Source organism: Ursus arctos, unplaced genomic scaffold, assembly GCF_023065955.2.
Source record: "Ursus arctos isolate Adak ecotype North America unplaced genomic scaffold, UrsArc2.0 scaffold_8, whole genome shotgun sequence".
In the NCBI taxonomy this organism is placed as follows: Eukaryota; Metazoa; Chordata; class Mammalia; order Carnivora; family Ursidae; genus Ursus; species Ursus arctos.
The window spans coordinates 64,449,666-64,475,648 of record NW_026623100.1 but is presented as its reverse complement, the minus strand read 5'-3'; the positions used below and the strand labels follow the sequence as shown (position 1 = coordinate 64,475,648).

General features: G+C 41.4%; 2 protein-coding genes across 11 annotated transcripts in view; both read left to right on the top strand.

The window, feature by feature from the left end:
* Positions 1-18,712, top strand: part of CUNH2orf16 (chromosome unknown C2orf16 homolog) — a 36,399-nt gene extending 17,687 nt beyond the window's left edge. For 2 of the 3 annotated variants that reach the window (XM_057309107.1, XM_044390870.3), the window contains 3 exons: positions 630-684; positions 898-993; positions 1,528-18,712. In XM_057309107.1, coding sequence (XP_057165090.1) covers positions 656-684; positions 898-993; positions 1,528-18,607 — 17,205 coding nt within the window. In that variant the 5' untranslated portion in view covers positions 630-655 and the 3' untranslated portion in view covers positions 18,608-18,712. Of the gene's footprint in view, positions 1-114; positions 685-897; positions 994-1,527 lie in introns of those variants that run through there. The other variant, XM_044390867.3, reaches the window with a different exon arrangement.
* A 296-nt stretch (positions 18,713-19,008) lies between these two features.
* ZNF512 (zinc finger protein 512) overlaps positions 19,009-25,983 on the top strand; it is a 30,959-nt gene continuing 23,984 nt past the window's right edge. For 4 of the 8 annotated variants that reach the window (XM_048222760.2, XM_026521135.4, XM_026521154.4 and 1 more), the window contains exons 1-2: positions 19,023-19,149; positions 19,673-19,731. In XM_048222760.2, coding sequence (XP_048078717.1) covers positions 19,120-19,149; positions 19,673-19,731 — 89 coding nt within the window. In that variant the 5' untranslated portion in view covers positions 19,023-19,119. Of the gene's footprint in view, positions 19,150-19,672; positions 19,732-25,983 lie in introns of all 8 variants that reach the window. The other 4 variants (XM_048222761.2, XM_048222762.2, XM_044390882.3 and 1 more) reach the window with 2 other exon arrangements.

Sequence of the window (25,983 nt, the reverse complement as noted above, 5' to 3'; positions counted from 1 at the left end):
TCTTCAGCTCAAGGCTAGTGCCAAATGAACTGTGGGTCTGCTTTAAGACTCCAGGCTTTAATAACAGATGGAGGGAGGGAGGTTGAAAAAGATTATGTAAGTGAAAAAAATGTGCTTATTTATTCTTGCATTTCCAAAGATGCTAGATTCCTTCTAGCAACTTTCAAAGAGATATAAACAGATTTACAATTCTTTCTATGCTTCTTTTCCTCATGCTTTCTTTCCTACTTTCCTTTCATGCAAAACTCAAAGTATCAGGAAGGAAATTTGGCGTGATTGGCGTTTGGTGCAGGAAGTTTCGATACCTTTTTTCCCTGTCATAGGCACTGGATAGACTCCTTTGCAGGAAAAAATATGTATTATGAACGTTGTTTCCCCTACTCCAAATCCCTACTATCGCAGTTGTTCCTGCTCTTTCCAATGGCTTATTCTACTACATGGTGAGGGCAGCAGAGTATAGTTTGAAATATAAAAACTTGAGACCTTTGTTAAGTCTGAGCTCTACCACTAATTAACTTTATGATCCTGGGCATGATTTCACCTTTGTTTTCTTATTTGTAAGCCAAGGGGGTTGAACAAGGTGGTGTCAACAATTACGATGCTAAAAGATTCTTCACCTCTGCTCCCAGCTTCCCAGTGGGAAGAAAATCTCAGGATGGGTTGCGCTGAAGCTAACCTGACACAGTGAGTAAAGTTGATCGTCACTACCTATTCTTTCTGTCTTCAGCCTACCCTACTGATAAACTCTATAAAAGTTAGGGGAAAGGTACCTAGTACTGTTTTACTTCCCTCACGATGATAGTTGTTTCCTTTCTAAGTTAAGTGACTCTTCTTATTGCTTTCCTTACTAGTGTTTAATATCACTTCAATTACATTGACACACTCTGTTGTATCCAGCTTTTCAGGACTCCCTGTGGGATGGGCCCAGGAATATATACTCTGGTCAATGGACAGAAGTCTTCAACAGATCTTCCAACATCTGGAATGTGCAAGGTCAGGGAAGGTAGTTTCTGGGAGGAGGTTGAAGGTGGTGGAATTTTTTGTTTTTGTTTTAAGTAAACTCTACCCCCAATGTGGGGTTCGAACTCACACCCCTGAGATCAAGAATTGTATGCTCTACCAACTAAGCCAGCCAGGTGCCCCAAAGGTGGTACAACTTTTAAGAGGGAGGGAGGAAGAGACAGAATAAGGGAGGTAGTAGAGAGAGAAGGAGGGAGGGAAAGAGAGAGGGAAAAGAGAGATTGTTGGTTGGTTGGTTACTTAGTTTTGGCAGTGGGGTAAATTCTGGGCCCAAAGGTTTAAGAACAACTGCTTTATGGATCATTTCTATTGGAATGGAGACAAATGCCTCCCTTTCCTCCTGGTAGGGGAACTCTTTCCATAAGTAATTGCTACTGGGGAAAGCAACCTCTTTTGTTGTTGTGCTCCCTCAGGCTAAAATATTTCATATCCGAAATAGCCATTATCTTTCCCTTTTCCTCCCTTTTCCTGCTTCAAAGCAAATGGAAACTTTTCTTTATTTCTTAGATCAAGTCTTATGGAATTGTGTTTGCCTGAACCACAGGATATGATTTCTTCCTCCACCTCCTCTGTGCTTGTGGCTCAAGAGCCTGCTCTACCCTGTTGTGGCTGTAAGAAGGCAAAACATTCTACTGACCACAGCATCTCCTCTGGCTCATTATGCAACAACTCCAGCCTCTCACAACTTCCTGTCTTTTCTGAAGGAACAACCTGGCAACTCCGGAGCCATAGTTTACCTATTTTACCCAAAAACCAGTCTTCTGTGTTCAGGAACCAAGGCACATCCCTGCCCCCTTTTCAGCTCTCAGAGTTTGGGAAATCAAAACTTTTTCAGAATTTGACGGCTCTTTCACCCTTAAGATCTCAAAGCTCTTTTATCAACTCTGTGTTCGAATCCCCAGATCTTTGCCAACAAGAAGAAACAAAGAATGGGAGAGAGAGCAAGAGTCATTTGACATTGGATCATGGGCCAGATTTTATTTTCAAGGCAAGACCACGATTCTCGGGGTGGGCTCCAATCCGGCTCTCTCCTTTGGCTAGGTGGGAGTTAGAGGGACATATGGCTTGGAAGGTTTATACTTTGAGGGAACAAACAGTGCCTCTGCCTGTGAGGGAATCATGGGCAATGCTGAATTATTTAATTGAGGCACAAGGAGGAGTTCCTGAACCAGAGAAACCTCAAATCCAGGTATCTATGCCCATTCATCAAAGTACTGAACAAAGTATCAACAATAAATCCCTAAACTGTCCATCATTTCAGCTCCATGTGAATATTGGAGTGGAATCTGGATTAAATAGAACAGAAACAAAAATTTCACCGTCACTTATCCCAGGTAAGCAGTCACAACCTGGGGATGGCCCCCAAATCCTTGAATCCAGGCCCTTAGTTCCATCATTGGGCACTCCACTTACCAAAAGTTTAGGAGCTGACATAATTCAAGAGGAAACCACTTTACTGCAGAAGGAGCCAAAACATGTCCTAGAAGTTAATATACAGAAGCAGAAAGTCATAGGTCTTCCGGAAGAAAGGATACAGCAGCCTAAGACTCACGTGTCTAATGTGGAGTTGACCCCAAGGCTACCATATCAAGTTACAGATAGCATAAAGGTAACTCCCTTGGCATTACTTCAAGTCATGGATTCAATGGGGATGATCCCAGAATCACATTCAGAAGTGATAGAATCTGTGGGTTTGTTCCCACAGCCAGCAGATGAAGTTGGGAAACCAATGGGAACCATGAAAAAAGTGAGGGTAAGCACAAAACCATCATATCAAGTCACTGAATCAGTGGAGGTAACACCAAGTCCTCAGCATCAAGTTACGGAATCAAAGATGACCTCAAGACCATTGCATCAAGTCACAGATAATGTGAAGGTAACTCCTGTAGCATTGCTTCAAGTCATGGATTCTATGGGGATGATTAATAAATCACATCCATATATCATAGAATCAGTGGGAATCACTCCAAGAACACAATCTCAAGCCATGGAGTCAGGGGAAATAAACACATTGTTGGACCATGAAGTCATACCACCAGGAAAGATGAGTCCAAAGGCACAACATGCAGTTGTGGAAACTGTGGAAATTACTGTAGGGCCACAGCCTGAAGTTACTGAATCAGTGCACATAACCTCAAAGCCACAAAGTCAAATCATAGAACCACTGAAGATTCCTTCAGAGCCAATATGTCAAAACACAAGATCATTAGAAATGATCTCCAGTCCATTGCATCAAGTTATGGATTATGCAAAAGTAACTCCAGTGGCACTATTACAAGCTATGGATTTCATGGGGATAATTCCACCAGCACAGCCACATGTTATAGAATCTGGAGATTCACAGTCTAAAATTGCAAATTTGGCCCCAGGAGCAACTCAGCGAGATGGTTTGACTTCTTCTAGCTTTCCTACTACTATTTGTCCACCTGGAGTTGTAGAATCTGTGGGTTTACCTCCAAAGCCACCACTTAAAGTCACAGAATCAGTAGGGATGATTCCAGCGCCATCACATCAATCCATACATTCTTTAAAGGTAACTCCAGTAGCACTGGGGTCACCCATGGGAATGATCATAGCACCACAATCACAAGTTGTGGAAACTCAGGATTTGATTTCAAGGCCAGTATCTCAAGTAAAGGAACCTCTGGAGTTGACTCCTGGGTCATGGATTCAAGTGCTAGACTCCGTGGAGATAACTCCACAACCATATCATCAAGGCTCAGAAACTACGGCATTACCCCAAGGGCTACCTCATCAAGACATGGAATCTCCAAGGTTGACCCCATGGCATCAAATCTTAGAATCTTCAGAGATGAGTCCACGGCAAAGCCATCAAATTATAGAAACTATGGGGTTGGCCTCTGACCCCATGATCAGAAATCTGACTGAGTCGACACAGTCACATCATCAAATAATGGAACCTTTAGGGACAGGTCCAAGGTCACTAGGTCAAAGTACAGCATCTAAGGGAATGAGCCAAAAGCCACTACATCAAGTCACAGAATCTGCAGTAATGAGCACTACATCACTACTTCCAGTTGTAGAATATTTGGGGGGTAAGCCAATGCCACAACTTAAGGCTGTGGATTCTATGAAGTTATCCCCAGGATTGCAAAATGTAAAATCTATAGACATAACCCCAGGTTCAGTCCCACAAATGGTAAAATATGGACAGCTGATCCCAACTGTGAACCCTATAGAATTGGCCCCAGAACTTCAACTGCACATTGTAAAATCTAATGAGCTAACCCCTATTCCACAGCTGGAACGTGGGAAGTCTGTGCAGTTAGCCCCAGGGTCTCAGCTTCAAGGTGTAAAATCTATTCATTTAACCCTAGGAACACAACAACAAAGTGGAAAATCTGCTGAGTTAGCTCCAGCACCGCAGTTGCAAAATAGGAAATCGATAGATTTGACCTCCAGTTCACAGCTGCAAGGTCTGGAATATGTTCATTTGACCCTTCCACCAGAGTTTCCAGATATAAAAGCTGTGGAGTTGACCCTAAGACCACTACAGGAAGATATGAAATCCGTGGAGTTGGCCCCAAAGCCATGGTTACAAGATGAAAGATCTAAGGAGACACCCCCAGTACTATTGCTTAAAGATGTGAAAATTTCTCAAATGGTAGAATGTAGAAAGTTGATTCCCGAAACACAGGTAGAAGGTTTGAAATATGAGGAGCCAATCTCAGGGACACACATTCAGGCAGTAAAATCTGTAAAGCTGAACCTCAAGCCAAATCATCAAGCCACAGAACCTGAAGGATTGACCCCATGGCATCAAGCTTTAGAATCTTCAGGAACGATCACAGAGCCAGGATATCAAGGAACAGAAGCAGAGTTGACCTCTGACACTTGTCACCCCAGGAAATCATCTGTGGAGTTGAAACAATCATCTTTAAGAAGTACTCCAGGGCCATTGAGCCAGACTTCAGAATCTATGCAGGTGAACTCAATGCCTTTCCAAGGTGCTCTTGAGACAATGCTCCAAGGCGTAAAGGCCTTGGAGACCCGAGTGTCTCAACACATAATTCCAGAATCTCCAGAGTTGGTACCAGGATCAGAGGTGCAAGGAATGAACCCAGAAGTGTTGAACCCAGAGTCCCAAGGTATGAAGTTTGTTCATCTGAATCTAGGACCATATTCAGAATTTATGAATTATAAGGAGTTGGCCTCAGAACCACAATTTCAAGGTGTGAAATCTGTGCTATTGGCCCCAGAACAGCAGCCCCAAAGTGCAAAACTTGAGGAGTTGACTCTAGGTCCATTAATGCATGGTAATACATTTGTGGCTTTAACTGTACCACTGGAAGAATCTAGGAGGTTAATTCCTGAAACACATTTATATGTTGAATCAAGGAAACTAACCATGGAACCACATTTACAAGCAATGAAATCTGTGGGTCCAACTTCTAGACCAAGGCATCAAGATACAGCATTTGCAGAGTTAGCTTCTCAGACCTGGCCACAAGAGGAGGAATCTGTGAAATTAATCCCACAGCAAGTAGTGGAGACTACTGGGATGATACCCAGGCCATGTTTTCAAAATTTTTCAGAGGTAACTCCAGGGCCAGGCTGTCAAGACACAGAAACTGCGAGGCTGGTTTCTGAGGCTTTGCTCCAAGTGGCATTAACACAAAAACCAATAGGTCAAGTTATAGAATCTACAGGAATGACTCTAAAGCCACACCTTCAAGTTATTGAGCCTTCAGAGATACCCCTAAGGTCAGAATATGAAAACACAGAACCTTTTGGATTGGCATTGTTTCAAGTTGAAAATACCCAGGAGACAATGCCAGTATCACCATATTCAGTAAAAGGATCTCCAGAACTGACTTTAGGACCAGGGATGCAATATGAGAAATCAGAGCCACTGATGCAAAATTTGAAATCTGTGAAGTTAACCCCTGAGTCATCCCCATTAGTGGTAGGATCTAAACAATTTATCACACGACCAAAACGACATGTTATGGAGTTGACCCCAGAGCCACAGTTGGAGGGAGTAAAGTCTATGCAGCTGGATCCAGAGCCACAACTACAAGATGTGGAATATGTTAATTTAATCCAACAGCCAGCTACTACTGGAATGGTGCAATCTGAGAAGCTGGTACAAGAACCAGTACTACAAAGTATAATATCAGAGGAATTGACTAAGGGGGCACAGCTTCAAGGTGTGAAATTGACCCCGGGGCCACATTTGCAAAGTGTCAGATTTTCAAAGTTATCCCTAGGGTCACTTCTTCAAGGAGAAAAACCTGTAGATTTAATCTCAAGGTCCCCACATCATAGTGTGAAATCTGATGAACTGACCCCAGATTCCCCAATGCAAGAGATCAAATTGTCCGATTTTATCCCAGGGCCAAAGCATCAAAGTGTTATGTCCGTACAATTGTCTCCAGAACCACAAACTCAAGGTATGAAATTTGTGGAACAAAACTCAGGACCATGGTTGCAAGATGTAAGATTTTCTGATTTGACCTCAGAACCAAAGCATCAAGGTTTCAAACATGTGCAATGTATACCAGGAACACAGCTTCAAGACATACAGTCCTTAGGATTTGTAACAGAATCATCTTTGGAATCAAGCCAAGGGCTGTTGAGTGAAAATATGAAATCTCTTCTGTCTGTTGAGGGATCACAGTTTCACAGCATGGAATCTATGAAATTGACCTCAGAACTACAGTTTCAAGGTGTGAAGTCTCAAGAACTGAACCTAGGGCCAAGGGAGCAAGATGTCAAGTTTTCTGGATTGACTTCAGGGCCAAAGCTTCAAGGTGTCAAATTTGGGGAGCAAACCCCAGGATCAATGTTTCATGGTGTGAATTCTGTGGAGATGACTCCAGAGTTAGGGCTTCAAGATTCTAAATTAGCAAAGATGTCTCCAGGACTTCAAGATATAAAGCAGGTGGGGCTTAACCCAGGGCCATGGCTACAAGATGTTAAATTTTGTGATCTGACATCAGGAACTCAACCTCACGGTGTGAAGTCTTCAGAGTTAAACTCAGGGCCACAACTGCAATATGTGAAATTTTTTGAGTTGACCCCAATGCCAAAGATGCAAGGAGTAAGATCTATGGGGTTGTCCCCAGGACCTCAAAAGCAAGTGGTCAAGCCTGCAATGTTAGTACCAGAGACATTGTTTCAAGGTGTAAAAAATTTAGTGATGGACCAAATGTCAAACTTGGAAGGTAACATTTTTTATAAAATTGTCTCACAGCCACAGAAACCAGATGCAAAATCTATGGAGTTGACTCCTGAGTCACAGTTGCCAAGTGTTAACTATTCTGAGTTGACTAGAAGACCACATTTACAAGGGATAAAATCTTCTGAATTGATCCAAGGGCCACAGGTGGGAGGTGTGGAACCAATGGAGCTGACTCCAGGCTCAAAACTTCAAGGTTTAAAATCTGAATTGTTGATCTCTGAGCTGAAAGATGTGAAATCTGTGGCCTTAACTACAGGACAGTGTCTAAAAGGTATGAAATCTATGTTGCTAACCCCCAGTCCACAAATGGAAGGTGAGAAATCCGTGGAGATAACTGCAGTGCCATGGATAGAACATGTCAAACCTGTGAAAAACACTGAAGATATCAAGCTTCAGGATGCAAAATCTGACTTGACTCTGCAGGCCAAAATTCAGGTATCCAAAGCTGTGGAGTTGGTCCCAAGAACACAACTGCAGGATGTGAAAACTGTGGAATTGAAATTTGGGCCAAAGATGCAAGGTGAGAAACTGGTGCCTTTTGCACCAGGGCCTTTGCTCCAAGGGTCTGAACTGCAAGGTGGGAAAACCGAGGAACTGACTTTAGAGCCACAAACACAAGATACAAAATTTGTCGACAGTACCCCATGTTTAAAGCATCAAAGTTTAAAATCTGTAGAGGAAACTCCAGATTCAGAGCGGCAATGTGTGAAATCTGCGAAGTTGACCCCAACGTTAAAGAAACAGGAAGTGAAATCTGTGAAAGTGACCAGAAGACCAAAGTTTCAAGGAGTAAAAGCTGTGGATTTAACCCCAATGCAACAGTTTCAAGGGACAGCACCTGTGACTGTAACTTCTGGGCCAGAACAGGATGGCAAGATATCTGTAATCTCACCAAAGCAGCAATGTGTGAATTCAGAGCAACTGAAGAGGGGGGCTAAGTCAGATGGTGGGGTGTCTTTGGAGTTAATTCCAGAGATAAAATTTGAAGATAAAAAATTAGTAGACCTCGATTTTGAGTTACAGTTTGAAAGTATGAAATCATTTGAATTGACTCCAGAATCAAATATTCAAGGTTTAAAACCTAAAGAATTCAAACTTGGACCACTTGAACCACAGTTGCAAAGCATAAAGTCTCCTAAGTTGACCCCAGGGCCACAGTTGCACCAAATAAAACCCTCAGAGTCAGCTTCAGAGCCACAACTTTGTGTAAAAACTGTTGAGTTAAAACAAGAGCCACTGCTTGAAAGTATGAGATGTATTCAGTGGATACCAGGACCTAAGTTCCAGGCTGTGAAGTCTGTAGAGTTAAATCTTGGGTCACAGTCTCAAGGTGTTAAATCTGCAGGGTTGAAATCTTCGATACAGTTAAGAGATGTGAAGTCATCGGAATTGACTCTTGGGCCAAGACCTCAAGGTGCAACATATACGGAGTTCAACCTTGGGCCAAAGGTGCGGAATGTGAAAACCCCTGAGGTGTTCCCAGGACCACAGCTGCAAAAAGGGAAGGCTTTGGCATCAACCTCAGAGCCACAGCTTCAAGATGTGAAAACTATTGAGTTCAAAAAAGAGACACAGCTGGAAAGTATGAGATGTATTCAGTGGATACCAGGACCTGATTTCCAAGGTGCTAAGTCCATAGGGTTACAGTCTCAAGGTGTCAGATCTGTAGGGTTGAAATCTTTAACACAGTTAAGAGATAGAAAGTCATCTGCATTGACTCCAAGGCCAAAGCTCCAAGATACACCATCTTTGGCATCCCTCCAGGAACATCAGCTTCAAGACTGCGATTTGAAACCTTGTCTACAGGTTAGAAGTGTGAAATCATGTGACCTGACTTCAAGGTCAAAGCTCTGTGATATAAAATCTATGCCATTCAAATCTAGGCTTTGTGTGCCTGATAGGAAATCTACTAAATTGACTGCAGGACCAAAGCTTCAAGAAGTGAAACCCTTACAGTCATCCCCAGGAGCACAGCTTCAAGGTGTGAAGTCTCTAGTGCTTACAGAAGAGCCACAGCTTCCTAACATGAAATCTGGGGTAACAAGCCAAGGGTCACAATTACGAAGTAATATCGCTATAGAGTTGAACTCCCCACTACACTTGAAAAGCATGAAGTCATCTGAATTGACTCTTCAGGCAAAGGTACAAGGTGTGAAATCTGAGAATTTCAACTCTGGGTCACAGTGGCAAGATCTAAAATCTTCTAAGTTGTCGCCTGAGATAAGGTCCCAAGATATGACATTTACTGAGTTAAATCCAAGTTCACTGTTGGAAGGTATGACATTTTCTAAAGTGACCACAGGGACAAAGATTCAAGGTACCAAATGTACAGATTTCAACCTCGGGCCATCATTACAAGGTGTGAATTCTTCTGAAAGGACCCCAAAGACAAAGCTTCAAAATATAAAACATAAAGAAAGCTGCCCCAGTTCCCAGGAGCAAGTTGTGAAATCTTCTGACCTGATCCTGGGATCAAAGTTTCAAAATGTGAAATTGGTGTTCAACCCACAGCCACAATTTCAAGAAGGGAAATGTTCTAAGTTAATCTCAGAAACAAAGTTTCAAGATGTGGAATCTGCGAAGTTCAAACCTGGGCCACAGTTGGGAGGTGTGAAATCTTCTGAATTGATACTAGGGACAAAGCTTCAAAAAGTGAAATCCGTGGATTTCAAGTCAGGCCCACAGTTGCAAGATATGAAGTCTTCTAGGTTGATCATGGGTATAAAGCTTCAAGATGTAAAATCTATGAATTTCAAGTCTGGACCACACTTGCAGGATGTGAAATCTTCACAAGTGATCCCAAGGGAAAAGCTTCAAGGTGTGAAATCTGTAGAACTGAAACCTAGTCCAAAGTTACAAGGTGAGAAATCCTCTGATTTGATCCCGGGGGGGAAGTTTCCAGGTGTACAATCAGGCCCACAGTTACAAGACGTGAAATGTTCTGAGTTGATCATGGGTATAAAGCTTCAAGATAAAAAATCTGCAGGGTTCAGTTCTAGATCACACTTTCAAGGTGCGAAATCTTCTGAAGTGATCCCAGGATCAAAGCTTCAAGAAGCGAAATCCTCTGAGTTCAACCATGGTCCAAAGCTACAAGGTGGGAAATCTGATTTAACTCAGAAGAGGAAGCTTCAAGGTGTAAAATCTGTGGAGTTCAACCCTGGACCATGGAGACAAGGTGAGAAATCTGATTTGATGCTAGAGTGCAGGCTTCAAGATTTGAAATCTGTTGAGTTAAAACCTGTTCCGCAGTTACAAGGTGTAACATCTTCTGAGTTAACACCAAAAACAAAGCTTCAAAGTGGAGAATCTGTGGAATTCCTTACCAGACCCATGTGGCAAGATATGAAATCTCTTGAATTGACTCTAGATGGAAAGGCCCAAGATGTGAAATCTTTGGGGTTTGAGTCAGCCGCACAGTTACAAAATAGGAAATTGCCTATGTTGACACCAGGGGCACACCTTCAAGGTATGAAATCTATGAAACTCAACCCTGGGGCAAAGTTGCAAGGTACAAAATCTCCTGAGTCCATAAAGCTTCAAATAATGAAAACCACAGAGGCCAACCATGACCTAGAATTCCAGGTTGCAGACCCCTCTGAGTTAGCCTTGGAATCAAAGATCTGCAGTGCGATATCTTCTGAGTTCAGTGCTGGGAAGCAGTGGCAAGAAGAGAAATCTTTTAAGTTGAAACCATGGCCAGAGCTTCAAAGTGTGAAATGTATGGTATACAATCCTGGACCACATTTGCAACATATAAAATCTTCAGAATTATGCAAAAAGACAAAGCTTCAAGATGTGAAATCTAGGGAATTCAATCCTGAGCAACAGTTGCAAGATGTGAAATCTTCTGAGTTATGCCAGGGATCAAGGCTTCAAGGTATGCAGTCTTTCAAGTTCAATCCCAGGCCACAGTTACAAGAAATAAAATCTGAATTGTGCACAGACATGAAGCTTCCATATGAGCAATTTCTGGAATTCAAGCATCAGCCTAAATTACAAGGTGGGAAATCCTCTGAATTGAACCCAGGGCCACAGCTTCAGTGTATAAATGTTAGGGCATTCAGCACTGGGCCACAGTTGAAAGGTGTAAAACCTGAGCTGAATCCTGGGTCAGAGCTTCAAGGTATAAAATCCCAGGTGTTCTGCCTTGGGCCACCTTTACAAGATGTGAATTCTTCTGCATTTATTTCAAAACCAAAACTTCAGTGTGTAAATTCTCTTGGATGCAACTCTGAGCCACCCTTGCAAGGTATAAACCCTTCTGAATTAACTTCAGTTTCAAAACTTCAAGGTATGAAGTCTTCTGAGTTGAGTTCGGGGACAGAGATTCCAAATGAGACATCTATGGTGTTCAACCCTGAAGCACATTTGCAAGATTTGAAATCTGAATTGATTCCAGGGTCAAAATTTCTTTGTGTGGCACCTGTGGAATGCAGCCCTGGGCCACAGATGAAGTGTGTAAATTCTTCTGAGTTGAATCCAGAGCCAAAATTACAATGTGTAAATTCTATGGGGTGCAAACTTGGGCCACCTTTGCAAGGTATACAATCTTCTGAGTTGACTTCAGGGGTTAAATGTCAAGGTATGGGATCTTTTGATTTGAATCTGGGGCCAGAAGTTCTAGGTATAAAATCTGTTATGTTCAACCCTGTGCAACATTTACAAAATTTGAAATGTGAATTGACTCCGGGGACTAAGTTTCCAGGTATAATATCACGGGACTTCAACTGTGGCCCACAGCTGCAAGGTGTGAATCCTTCTGATTTGAATTTAGGGTCAGAACTTCAATGCATTAATTCTACAAAGATTAATCCAGGGCCACAGATGCAAGGCATGAAACCCTCTGAATTGAACCCTCTGCCAGAATATCAAGGTACAAAATCTATTCTGTTCAATCCTGGACCACATTTGCAAGGTGTAAAATCTTCTGAGTTAATTCCAGGGGCAAAGTTTCCAGAAATCCAGTTTTTGGAGAATCACTGTCGGTCACAGCAACAAGTTGTGCAGTCAGTGTTCACTTTAGGCTCTCCATTAAATGGTGTGAAATCTATGTTATTTTTACCAGAGCCACTGCTTGAAGATGTAAAGTCCGTGAAGATGAACAAAGAGCCATTGCTTTGTGGTGCAAATTCTGTGAAACTGATTTCAGGCTCTGAGCTGCAGGACTTGAAATATGAGATGTTTGCACTAGAGCCATGTTTTAAAAAAATGAAATCTATGGAGTTAAATCCAGGGCCACATCCTCAAGGTATGAATTCTGGGGAGTTGTCCTCACACCTCAGGCAGCAAAGGGTGAGATCTGTGGTGTTTGCACCAAAGCTGTGTTTTCAAGATGTGAAATCTCTAGAGTTGAAACCAGGGCCACAACCTCAAGATGTGAATTCTAAGGATTTGGTTTCTTGCCTCAGGCAGAAATCTGTGGTGTTTGAATCAGAGCCACGTTCTCAAGATGTGAAATCTCTGAAGTCAAACCTATTGCCACAGCCTCAAAGCGCTAATTCTTTAGGGTTGTCGTCCTGCCTAAGGTCACCAAGTGTTAATTCTGAGGTCTTTGCACCAGAGCCATGTTTTCAAGATGTGAAATCTGCAGAGTTCACACCAGGGTCCCAACAGCAAGGTATGAATTGCCGGGAGTTGACTTCAGGAAGGCAAGGTATGAAATCAGTGGTGTTGGTACCAGAGCCAACTAAGAAGTTCATACCAGGACCAATGTTGAGTACCGTTAAATTTTCAAGTTTGTCTCCAGAATCACAGCAACAAGGTGAGAAACCTTTGGAGTTTACTCCGGAACCAAAGTTGCAAAGTACAAAACATGTGAAATTGTCTTCAGTATCTCTGCAACAAGATATAAAATCTGTACAGTTGCCACCTGGGTCACTGCTTCAAAGAACAAAATCTGAGGAGCTAACTCCAAAAAGAAGTTATCAAATCACAGACTCCTCTGAGATAATCCCTAGGCCAGGGCATCAGTTTGTAGAATGTGCAGAGATGATCCCACCACCAAAGCATCAAGTCTCTAAATCTGCGAATTTGATTTCAATACCAATTTATCATATCACAGAAAGATTGGCACACCAAGGCAAAGAAACTGTAGAAAAATCTGTGGGGTTGACCCCAAAGCCAACAAGTAAAGCCATGGAATCTTCAGGAGTGCCTCTAAGGCTAGATCTTCAAGTACCAGAATCTGTCGGTCTGGCTCCTGAGCTAAGGAATCAAGGCTCTACATCCTTAGAATTAACCCTAAAGAAAATCCCAGAAACCCTAGAGTTGCTCTCTCAGTCATGGCCTCAAGTTAAGGATTTGGGGGAGTCACCTACAAGGCCACTGAAGCAAGTTGTAGAATCTGAAGAGAGGACACCAGAGCCCAAGCATCACGCTACAGAAACTATGGGGCTGACCTCTCAGGGAAGGCCAAAAGGGAAGGAATTCCTTGGAATGACCTCAAAGCCAATAAGTAAAACCACTGGATATGCAGAGAGAGCTCCAAGGCCCTATTCTCAAGCACTAGAATTTGTGGAGGTGATCTCTGAGAAGAGACTGCAAAGGGAAGAATCGGAAGCACTGACTACAAAGTCATTACATCATGTCCCAGAATCTCCAGAGATGACACCAGGGCTAGGATATCAAGTTCCTGAATCTTTGAGTTCCACCTCTAAGCAATGGCTTCAAAGGGAGAAATCTTTAGATTTGCCCCCAAAGCAAACAGGTCAAGTTGCAGGACACGCAGAATCTGTAGAGCTCACCTCTGAGACATGGCAGCAAGGGGATGGATCAATGGGACTAACACAGTCACAGAATCAAAGCATGAAATATTCACAGATAGCTCCAGGACTACGGGGCCAAATTACAGAATTTATGAGGATTAGTCCAAAGCCACTAGATCAAGTCACAGGATCTACAAAGACACAGCTTCAAGCTGATCAACCAATAGGAATAACCCCAGTAGCTCCCCAAAAAGTTATTGAATATGTGAAAGTGACTCCTGGGCCACCACTTCAGGTTGTGAAGTCTGTAGCATTAACCCCAGGGCCAACCTCTCAAATGGTAGACTGTGTTGAGTTGACTCCAAAACTGCAAGATGTGAGACCTTCTGCGTTTACCTCAGGGCTATGCTTACAAAGCGTAAAATCAAAGGAATTAACCACAGAGCCAACACACCAAATTTTGGAAATAATGAAGTTGACAGGGTTTCAAATTGTGAAGACTGTGTTAATCCCAGGGCCACCACTTCAGATTGTAAAATCTGAGGAATTAGCACCAGGACCAATTCCCCAGGTTGTAGAACCAATAGGAATAGCCTTAGGATCAGCGATTGAAGTAATGGATTGTTTGGATTTATTCCCAAAAAATCATCTTCAAGAAATGGTAGAACCTGTCGAGTTAACTCCAAGGCCAAATACTGAAATGAAATCTGCAGAATTACTCTCACAGCCAGCATCTCCATTTGACGAACCTACAGTGTTCACTCATGAACAACGGCTTCAAGCTGTGAAAGCAATAGGGATAAAAATAGGGCCTCCTCAAATAATGAAATGCAAGGATTTGAATCTAGCACAGGTATATCAGAATAGGGAATCTGAGGATTTTACACCAAGAGAGGAGTTACAAATAGGGAATTATTTCTCTAGATTTCTACAGAACTCTTCAAACTCGCTCATCTTAAGCTCTGTCGAAACATCTGAATTAGGAAGCTTTTGCGATTTGGAGATGCCAGAAGTATCAAGGGCCTTGGGTATAAAAAACCTTGGGACAGATATTTTGCAGCCTGAAGAGTCCTTTATAGACCCTACTATGATACAAGCTTCAACCCTTCCCTTGTCCCTTAACAATCAATCCTCTGATAAGACAGTTAACATTGTAGAAAGCCCACATTTTGAGATCCCCAAAGTGGGTGTCCTATATAAGAGGACTGATAAGAAGCAGGTGGAAAAGCTAGAGAATTCACTCCAGCGCCTATCCCAACATCCTCCGCAAAGCTGGAGATCACTATCTAGGACCTTCCAGTCAGGATCAGGAACTCAAAGAGGCCTTACCTGGTCTGTCCTCGGCAGACAACACAATGTTTGGGAGAATCACTCCTGGAGACAGCGACTACCTAGAAAATATCTCTCCAGTATGCTAATGCTGGGGAATGTCTTGGGAACCACTATGGAAAGAAAGCTTTGTTCTCAAACATCTTTAATGGAAAGAGCCACTGCAGATATCTGTCAATCCATTCAGAATTTATTTGGGGTTCCAGCTGAACTGATGGAATTTTCCCAGAGTCTTCTAGAGAAGAGTCGAAGTATTATTTCTCAGACTTCAGTGTCCAAAAACTACATTCAGAGGCACACTTCATGCCATGGTGTTGAGCAAAGAATAGCCTTAAGGATGTGGACACGTAGCTCCATGTCCTCCATAATACAGCAATACTCTGGGACTAGAGCGAGAATAAAGAAAAGTTCGAAGCTCAGTGATATATCCCAGGAAGTCATTCAGCATATGCCTGTTTCATGTACAGGGGGCCACCCTCCTGCCCCAGTAAATTTAGAGTCTTCCTTCAATATAGTTTTCACTAGGAAAGATTCTGTTCCAGTGGAAGAGAGTGAGAACTCACAGAGTAATTCACAGACAAGGATTTTTGAGTCCCAACACCGTCTCAAGCCAAGTTATCTTCCCCAGGCCAAGACTGACTTCTCAGAACAGTTCCAGTTGCTACAAGATCTGCAGCTAAAAATAGCAGCAAAACTGTTAAGGAGTCAAATACCCCCAAATGTACCTCCACCTCTAACTTCAGGTCTGGTTTTAAAATACCCTATCTGCCTACAGTGTGGCCGATGTGCAGGATTTAATTGCTCTCATAAATTACAGGGCACCTTTGGGCCTTATCTTCTTATCTATCCACAGCTCCACCTTGTAAGCACTCCTGAAGGCCACGGAGAGATTAGGTTGCATCTTGGCTTTAGGTTGCGAACTGGGAAAAGACCCCAAGTGCCAAAGTACCACAGAAGAGACAGACCCATCACACCGAGGAGTCCTATATCACCATCACTAAGGAAAGCTAAAGGCTATACTCGAGCTTCCAAGAGTCCTACTTCTACAATAGAATTCCAGTCTGGATCTTCCCAATCTCCTGCTCCTGTACAAGTCCACATCAGGCGAAGGCAGTATAGCAGCCCTGACCTAGTAGGAAAGACAGGAATTGGAGAGCTGGGGTACTATGACTTTACTCAAGTTCATTCTCTACCAGAGAGTGACTCTGAAAGCAATCAGGTTGCAAAATGGGCTAAAAGGAGAACCAAAAAGACCCATAGTTCAAAATACCCAATGAAAAGAATCACTAAGGGAGGCAGAACACAAAACACAAGGTTCTACACAAATGGTAGAACCACAATTCGGAGTCCTTCTAGGGAATTAACAGACCAGTTAAGAAGGAAGAGGAATGGAGCATCTCAGACAATTACTGCCTCTTCAAAAAGACAATCTAAGAAATCCTCCCAACCCAAATTCATTCAACTGCTTTTTCAAGGCTTAAAGCAAGCATTCCAGATAGCACACAGAATTATGGCTTTTGCTGGGCAGAAGCCTGAGGACAGGTCAAGGCCAGACCATTTGCGCTCAAGCAAAAACCACCATCCAAAACAAAAAGCCAGAGATTATTCCCTATCAAGAGATATCAAAAGAGACAGGATGCCAGTTGTTAAGCTAAAGCCAACAGACATAACCACTAAGCAGGAGAAGATGTTATGGGAAGAAATAGAGCAATTCGGATCAGCTCAACAACCAAAAAGGGATAGTTCTTTCCAACGCAGATGTACCCAACTGCCCAAGCCCATAGTTTCCCAAAGAAGTGCCATTTTCAAAACCACTTCAGTCGGACAGCCTATGGGTATTGTTCAAAATGACAGTAGCAGCAAAGCTAAGAAAAACTTCTGCAGAAGTGAAATCTCTAGCCAAGAATCTAAGAACTCCAAAACAGGATCCAGAGTTCAAGCCCAAGGGAGAAATCTACATGGTTCACTTAAGAGAACCTCACACAGTCACCTTAGAGAGAAACTCACACCCAAGAAGCGAAACCACCATAGCTTCTTAAGGGAGAAAACCCCACATAATTCCTCTGAAAGGAGCCATCGCAGTCCCTCTGAGAGGAGATGTCGCAGTCCTTCTGAGAGGAGATGTCGCAGTCCTTCTGAGAGGAGATGTCGTAGTCCCTCTGAGAGGAGCCATCGAAGTGCTTCTCTAAAGAGCCATCATAGTCCTTCTGAGAGGAGCCATCGAAGTGCTTCTCTAAAGAGCCATCGCAGTCCTTCTGAGAGGAGCCATCGGAGTCCTTCTCAGAAGAGCCATCGCAGTCCCTCTGAGAGGAGCCATCGAAGTGCTTCTCTAAAGAGCCATCGCAGTCCCTCTGAGAGGAGCCATCGAAGTGCTTCTCTAAAGAGCCATCGCAGTCCCTCTGAGAGGAGCCATCGAAGTGCTTCTCTAAAGAGCCATCGCAGTCCCTCTGAGAGGAGCCATCTTAGTGCTTCTCTAAAGAGCCATTGCAGTCCCTCTGAGAGGAGCCATCGAAGTGCTTCTCTAAAGAGCCATCGCAGTCCCTCTGAGAGGAGCCATCTTAGTGCTTCTCTAAAGAGCCATTGCAGTCCCTCTGAGAGGAGCCATAGAAGTCCTTCTCAGAAGAGCCATCGCAGTCCCTCTGAGAGGAGCCATCGAAGTCCCTCTCAGAGGAGCCATCACAGTCTCTCTGAAAGGAGCCATCAGAGTCCCTCTGAGAGGAGATGTCGCAGTCCCTCTGAGAGGAGGTGTCGCAGTCCCTCTGAGAGGAGCCATCGAAGTCCTTCTCAGAGGAGCCATCACAGTCTCTCCAAAAGGAGCCATCAGAGTCCCTCTGAGAAGAGATGTCGCAGTCCCTCTGAGAGAAGATGTCACAGGCCCTCTGAGAGGAACAATTGCAGTCTCTTTCAGAAAACTCATCACAGTCCCTTAGAGGGGAGAGGACACAGCCCTTTTGTGAGAAGACAGCACAGGCCCTCTGAGAGGAGGGGTCGCAGTTCCTCAGAGCGAACTCATCCTAGTCCCTCTGAAAGAAGTGGACACAGTCACTCTGAGAGGAGCAGACACAGTCATTCTGAGCACAGCCAACACAGCCACTCTGAAAGGGGCCAACACAGTTGGTCTGAGAAAAACCGTCTCAGTCCCTCTGAGAGAACCTGTCACAGTCCCGCTAAGGAGAGACTCAAGCACAGCTCTCCTAGGGAGAGGCTCAGACGTAGTCTGTCTAAAGATTGCAAGAGTTACTCAAACACATCTCCTAGGGACCTCACACAAAATACTCCAAAGCAGGGCAAGTTTAGAGGCCTGAAGCTAATAGATGAGAAGAGATTCGCCCCCATTGTTCATTGACTGGCTCAAATCTTCACCGAGCTGCCCCTTTCCTGGCTTCTTTCCTGCTCAGCCACTGTCTCCAATACCTGCACCCTCAGCCATCAAAGAGCCTCTATGCCTCTCTACCTGGGGGGAGGGAGGGCGGGAATGGGTCTGTAATTTCTCTAAGATAAATAAAGGGGCAATAATTGATCTCCATCTAGAAAGACCACTCGTCGTGCTGGGTCGGGAATGGAGGGTAGAGGGACTTTTGGTGTGCAAACGGATGGAACGCGAAGAAGGGGTTCTGAAGCCAGGTTGGGGGCTCCAAACCCCACCTACAGCTTTCCCGGGGCGGGGTCTCAGGGGAGGGAGGCGTGTCACGTGACTCACTCCGGCCGCAGCCCCCTCGGAAGCTGCCAGGCGGAAGTAGACGTTCAGACCTGGGATCCGCGGCGCCGACTCCACATCCGGGAGCGGAGAGGAGAGCGGAAGTGGCGTTGGTCTGGCCGGAGCCCTTGGGTGGATTTGTTAGGCGTGGAGAGGGAGTGATGTCTTCCAGACTCGGTGCAGTACCCGCCGTGAGTTTCTCGGTTTGACCGTTATGCTTTAGGGGTAGCGCTGTGGAGCCCGCAACACGCGGTCCCTCGCTTTTGTCCCATGCTCAGAGTTGGTTTTATCAGAGCCCATCGTAGGCCCCACCCTTCTAGGTCAGATCTACCTGTCTCCCTTTTTTCCTCCTCACTTGCCGCTGACTGTTGCCACCTCCTTGGACGCAGTTACTCGCCAGATTGCCATTAGTTTCTATTCCTTTTATATTCCCAGTACCTCCCATATCCGTTGTCCTCTGTTTTCGCCTCCCTTTAGAACCTTTATCTGGGACAGAGCTTTGGGAATGGTGGAGATGAAGACTGTGGTGTTGTCAGCTGCCTTAACTCTGTAGGAACACAGGACGATACACTTTTCTTAAAAAGTATTGCCTTTTTCCATTTGAGGTAGTTGCCCGGGGAGAGCTTCATTTCTTCTGGGCACAGGGGGATTCGTCTTTTTGTGGTCAGGGTTCAGAGGTCCCTAGCATTCACTCATGTGCTTGCGATTTGCTAGACTCCGGAACCCACATCCTTTAAGCAGCAGAGGAGCACGAAGATCGTGGGAGCTAAGAAGTAAGTGAGGTTTTCTGGGATCCATTTATAATTGTGTCGCCAGCGCTGTCCAGTAGAACTTCCTGTGATGATGAGAAAATGTTCTGTATCCGCACTGTCCAAGAGCGTAGCCACATATGGCTTTTGAGCACTTGAAATGTGGCCAGTGTGATTGAGGAACTGAATTTTCAATTGTGTTTAATCTTAAATTTAAATAGCCACCTGTAGCTAGTGCCTACCTGATTGGACAGTGCAGGTCTAAATCTAATATAGGGAAGAAGAGCCTAACTTGCAAAGAAAAGTACGAATTATATTAAAAATGGAATGTATGACTTAATGTAGCCCTGCATGTCTTCCGATGTCAAGTATATACTCATGAATACATTGATGTATTCATGGGAGGGACTGATAAAAATGGCTGTAAGAAATCCTTGTATTTTCACAGTATTTGGCTTTAAGACTTGTTTATTATTTCGTAGACTGAATGTGCTAACCATTTCCATATTTGTTAGTACGAAAGATTCTTATTAAGTAAATATTCATTGAAAGGAATTAATTCTTTCAGATAACATTTGCTGAATATCTGTTATGTGCCAGCTGTGTAGTAGGTTAGATACACAGACAAGAAAAACACAGAATAGTCTAGAAGGGGAGATAGACAAGTACATCAACATGATAAGGTATAAGTAAATATTTTTATTTTTATTTCTTTTTAATTTTTAATTTTTTATTAACATATAATGTATTATTTGTTTCATGATAAGGTGTAAGTAAATATTTTTAAACAGGAATTTAATGTAGCATTTGGAGGAAGGTGAGTGATAGTTCAGAAGGGAAGAGTTGCATGGACTATGAGAAACAAACTGAGGACTTCAGAGGGGAGGGGGGTGGGGGAATGGGATAGACCGGTGATGGGTAGTAAGGAGGGCACGTATTGCATGGTGCACTGGGTGTTATACACAACTAATGAATCATCGAGCCTTACATCGGAAACTGGGGATGTACTGTATGGTGACTAACATAATATAATAAAAAATCATTAAAAAAAAAAATATTTCCAAAAAAAAAAAAAAAAAAAAAAAGGGAAGAGTTGCCAGATCAAGTCACTCCTAAACAGACTTGAAAGTCAAGGAATAATGCAGTTAGCCAGAAGGAAAAGGTATTTTTTTTTTCATAGAGAACAGAATGTGAACAGGTAAAAGCATTTAATGGAATAGCAAGTGGTTAATTGTTAAAAAATATAAAGATTAACAGGTCCTCATCTATTAATCGGAATCAGAATCATTGGAGTTAGGGCATAAGAATCCTTCTTTTTAAGTGACTTTGTAAGAGATTGTGAAGTTTGAGAACCACTGGTGAGAAGTGAGACTAGAAGAGACTAGAGAATGAAACCCTAGAGAACATCAGCATTTAAGGATTGGGTAGAATGAACGGAGGCTGCAAAGGAAACTGAAATGAACTGAAATAATTTTCTAATGAAGTCTAAGTAGTTGCACCTAGAGAATGAACTAGGGTCTCTGAAAAATTCTTGGTAGATCAGAAAGGAGTTGAAAGTCGATGAAACTTTTCACTCTTGTGGTTAGAAGCTGAGACCAAAAGGTGTGCTGCCCACAACATTATAAAGTCACTACAATTATGATCATATTGTTTAAACCAAAGTCTTTTTCTTGCCATATTTATGGAAAGGGAAGTTTGAGATTAATCTGGGTTTTTACAGGCAATCAATTACCCTCATTTGACAAGTATTGTAAAATACTAGATAATTGTTTTTGTTGAGTCCTTTGAAAATAAAAGAGACCCATAGGGAGGGATTCCCTAACAACATTGATTTAATTTCCAAGATGTTAATCATACTAATTATATGAACTATCGATATTTATTTATTTATTTCTGTGCTTGTACTTATTCATGAGAGGAAATATGGGTATATCTGAGTCCTACACTGACAGTGAAGAAACTCCTATGAGGACAGTTTACCAAGAGGAGTCACATGGGACTTGACTCTTAATGACCTCTTGATACTATTAACTCTTTCTAGTAGAGATTGTTCCCATTGTTTTGGATGGTGGGTTTTGGCCCTAGAGGCCTGCCAGTTCCTGTTAAAAAATTTTAAATACTTTTATTGAGGTATAATTGAAGTACAATAGACTGCATATTTATAGTATACATATTTAAAGTATATAGCATGATCAGCTTTGATATATGTAAATAACCATAACAGTGTCACCACAATCAAGATAACATTTCCATCCCTCTGAAAAAATTTTTTGGGTTCCTTTGCAATCCATTCCTTCCTCTACTCCTGTTCCCAGATACCACTGACCTTTTTTCTTTCACCATATAGTGGGTTGGCATGTTCTAGGATTTTTTATAAATGAAATCATGTAGTATGTTCTCTTTTTCATGATTTTTTTCCACTCAATGGTTTTGAGTGAAAATTAGTTTTTATTGCTGAACAGAATTAAAATAAAGCAGCTGTGAACATCCATGTACAAGTCTCTGTGCAGAAAAATGTTTTGTTTGTTTGTTTTTTTTGTCTTGATAAATACCTAAGATGGTATTTATTTACTAAGATTTACCATCTTAGGTTGATTGGGTCTTATGTCAGTAGTATGTTTACCTTTTTAAGAAATTGCCTGTTTCCCAAATTGGTGGTATTTTTTTATATTCCTACCAGTAGTGTATGGGAATAAGTCTTTAATTTTAGCCAATTTTATGGGTGTATGATGGTGTTTCATTGTGATTTTAATTTGCATTTTTCTGATGAATAATGATGTAGAATATCTGTTCATGTGCTTATTAGCCATTCGTGTTTCTTCTTCTGGGAAGTGCCTGTTCATATCTTTTGCCCATTTAAAAAAATTGAGTTGTTTATCTTACTATGGAATTGTAGTATTTTTAAAAATTGTATTCTGAATACAGTTCCTTTGTCTGATAGATGTGTCTTGAATATTTTCTTCCAATCTGTGATATGCATTTCATTTTTCTTGGTGGTGTGTTTTGAAGACCGATTTTATTTATTTTTATTTATTTATTTATTTTTTAAGATTTATTTATTTAGTTTAGGGGGTGGGGAAGGGCAGAGGGAGTGAGAGATCCTGAAGCAGACTCCCTGCTAAGCATCAAGCCCGGCTTGGGGCTCAATCCCAGGGCCCTGAGATCATGACCTGAACGGAAGCCACTCAACTGACAGAGCCACCTGGGTGCCTTGGAGACCAACAGTTTTAAATTTATCATTAAAAATGATTAAAATGTTATTTTTTTTCCTTTAATGTTTCATGCTTTTTGTATTCTATTTGAGAAAACTTTGCCATTCCTAATTGCAAAGATTTTCTCCTTTGTTTTTTTCTAGAAGTTTTCTAGGTTTTACATTTAGGTCTATGACTCATTTAGAGTTAATTTTTTGTGCATGGTGTGTTATAAGAGTCAATGTTAATTTCTTTTCATTTTGTATATCCTGTTGTTAAGACTTTCCCTATTCAGTTACATTGGCACCTTTGTCAGGAATTATTTGAACTGAATGTATTGAATTAGTCAATCAGTTTGGGGAAAATTGCCATTTTAACAATACCGAGTTTTCTGACTTACAAGCATGCTATATTTTTCCATTTATTTAGATCCCTAACTTCTAGGGATGTTAGTTTTCATTATAAAATTCTTGGTTATCTTTTGTTAGATTTGTTCTTAGGTGTTTCTTTATATTATTGTAAACGATACTATTTTTATAAGTTCATTTCTAGTTGCTTGTTGCTATTATCTTAGTCTAGCCACAGGGTTGTCAATTTTGTTGGTCTTTTTGAAGAACCAGATTTTCTGTGTTGTCTATTCTAATTCATGAATTTCTCCTCTTCATTGTGTTTTTCCTTCTGTTTACTTTGGGTTTACTTTGGCCTTTTCAAGGTATCTTAAGATGAAATCTTGTCATTGATTATAGATCTGATTTTCTAATAGGAGTATTTAGAGCTGTGAGTTTCCTTCTAGGTACTGCTTTGGTTGCAATCCACAAATTTTGATGTGTGTATTTTTGTTGTTATTCATTTCAGAATATTTTTGAATTTCTCTTGTGATTTCTTTTTGACCCATGAATTATTTACAAGTTGATTGTTTCATTTCTAGATTTACTTTTTATTTTAGTTCTACTGTTTTTGATTTCTAATTTAATTCTGATGTGGTCAGAGAATACATGTATGATTTTCATCTTTTTAAGTGTAAAGTTTATGGCCCAGCATATACTCTATCTTGTTGAATGCACAATGTCTACTTGAAAAGACTAGATCTGGTAGTTGTTGGATGTAGTGTTCTATAAAGTGAATCTAGAGTACTTTAGCTAATAGTGTTGTTCACACCTCTTGTGTCTTTACTGAATTTTTGTCTAGTTCTACCAATTCCTGAAAGGAGGAGGTCTTAAAATTTTCTACTGAGGCTGTAGAATTGTCTGTTTCTTTGCTTTAATTAAGGGTGACACCTACAATGAGTAATTAGGTCTTTGTGATGATTTGTTAATTTTATCATTATGAAGTGTCCCTTTATATCTCTGGTGACACTCTTGTCTTGAAGTCTGTTTTATCTGGTATTAGAATAGCCACTCCAGCCTACTTGTGTTTGCTGATTGCATGGTATAATTTTTTCATCCATTTATTTCCAATCAATGTATGTCTTTATATTGAAAGTTTGGGGGCACCTGATGGCTCAGTCAGAAGAGCATTTGACTCTTGATCTTGAGTTCAAGCCCCACATTAGGTAATAGAGATTACTTAAATAAATAAAACTTAAAAAAAAAGAAAAGAAAAGAAAGTGTCCCTCTTGTAGGCACAACATACAGTTAGTTCACCCTTGAACAACACGGGTTAGAGATGCTGACCCCAACACAGTTGAAAATCCACATATAACTTCCGACTTCCCCAAAACTTAGCTACTAATAGCCTACTGTTGGCTGGAACACATATTTTGTTTGTTACATATATTATATACTACAGTGTTCTTACAATAAAGTAAGCTACAGGAAAGAAAATATTAAAATTGCCAGGAAAAGACATTTATAATACTGTACTGTATTTATCGAAAAAAATCCATGTATAAGTGGACCCATATAGTTCAGACCTGTGTTGTTCAAGGGTCAACTGTACTAGAGTATTGCTTTTTTATTCACCCTTAAACAGTCTCAGATTTTTTAACTGTAGTGTTGAGACCATAAACATTTAAATTAATTATTGATATGGTTGGATTTAGGTCTGCCATTTTATTTTGGGTTCTCGTACCTTATTTTTTGTTGCTTTATATCTTATTTTGGATTATTTGAATATTTGGTGTCCTATTTTAGTTTATTGATTTTTGAATCTCTCTCTCTTTCTTCCTCTTTTTTCTTATTTTTCTCTTCTTTCTTTTTTGTGTAGTGGTTGCTCTAGAAAGTACAATATGCATACTTATTGTTCCGTAGGTTACTTAGAGTTAATTTCCTACTACTTTGCTTAAATGTAGAAGCTTCACAACCCTGTAGAGTCCTTAACCCCCTGCCTGCTGACCGTTAAGGTATAGCTGTCATATGTGTTACACTACATATATTGAAAACCTTACCAGATAATGTTAAAATTTTGCTTTAAAGAGGGTTTTGTTGTTGTTGTCATCTTTGTTAATATATTTACCCGGCTATTTACCCTTTCTTTTGCTCTTTCTTCATTCCTAAAAACCCAGATTTCTCTCTGGTATCATATCTGGAATAATTTCCATTAGTGTTTTTCATAGAGCAGGTCTGCTGTCAACAAGTTTTTTTTTTTTTAATTTTTTTATCTGAAGCAGTATGTTTAAAGGATATTTTCACTGAGTATAGAATTTTAGATTGACAAATCTTTTGTCTCAGGATTTTAAAGATGTTACACTTCTTACACTGTCTTCTGTTCTCCTTGGGTTCTGTTGAGAATTCTGTGATCATTCAAACTGTTGCTCTCTATATGTAACATGTCTTTTTTTTCTAGCTGCTTTCTAGATTTTTCTCTTTTAATATTCGGTTTTGAGTGTTTTCAGTAAGATGTGTCTAGGTATGTTTTTCTTTGAGTTTATCCTATAGAGTATTTGTTGAGCTCCTAGAATCTGTAGATTTATGTCTCATTAAATTTGGGCGATTTTCATTACTTTTTTCAAATGTATTTTTTGTGTCACAGTCTCTTTTTCCTTTCCTTCTGGCATTAAGTCTACACTTAAGTGAGACCTTTTGATATTGACCCACAAATTGTTGGTGCTCTGTTGACTGTTTTTCAGTCTTTTTTCTTTGTTCTT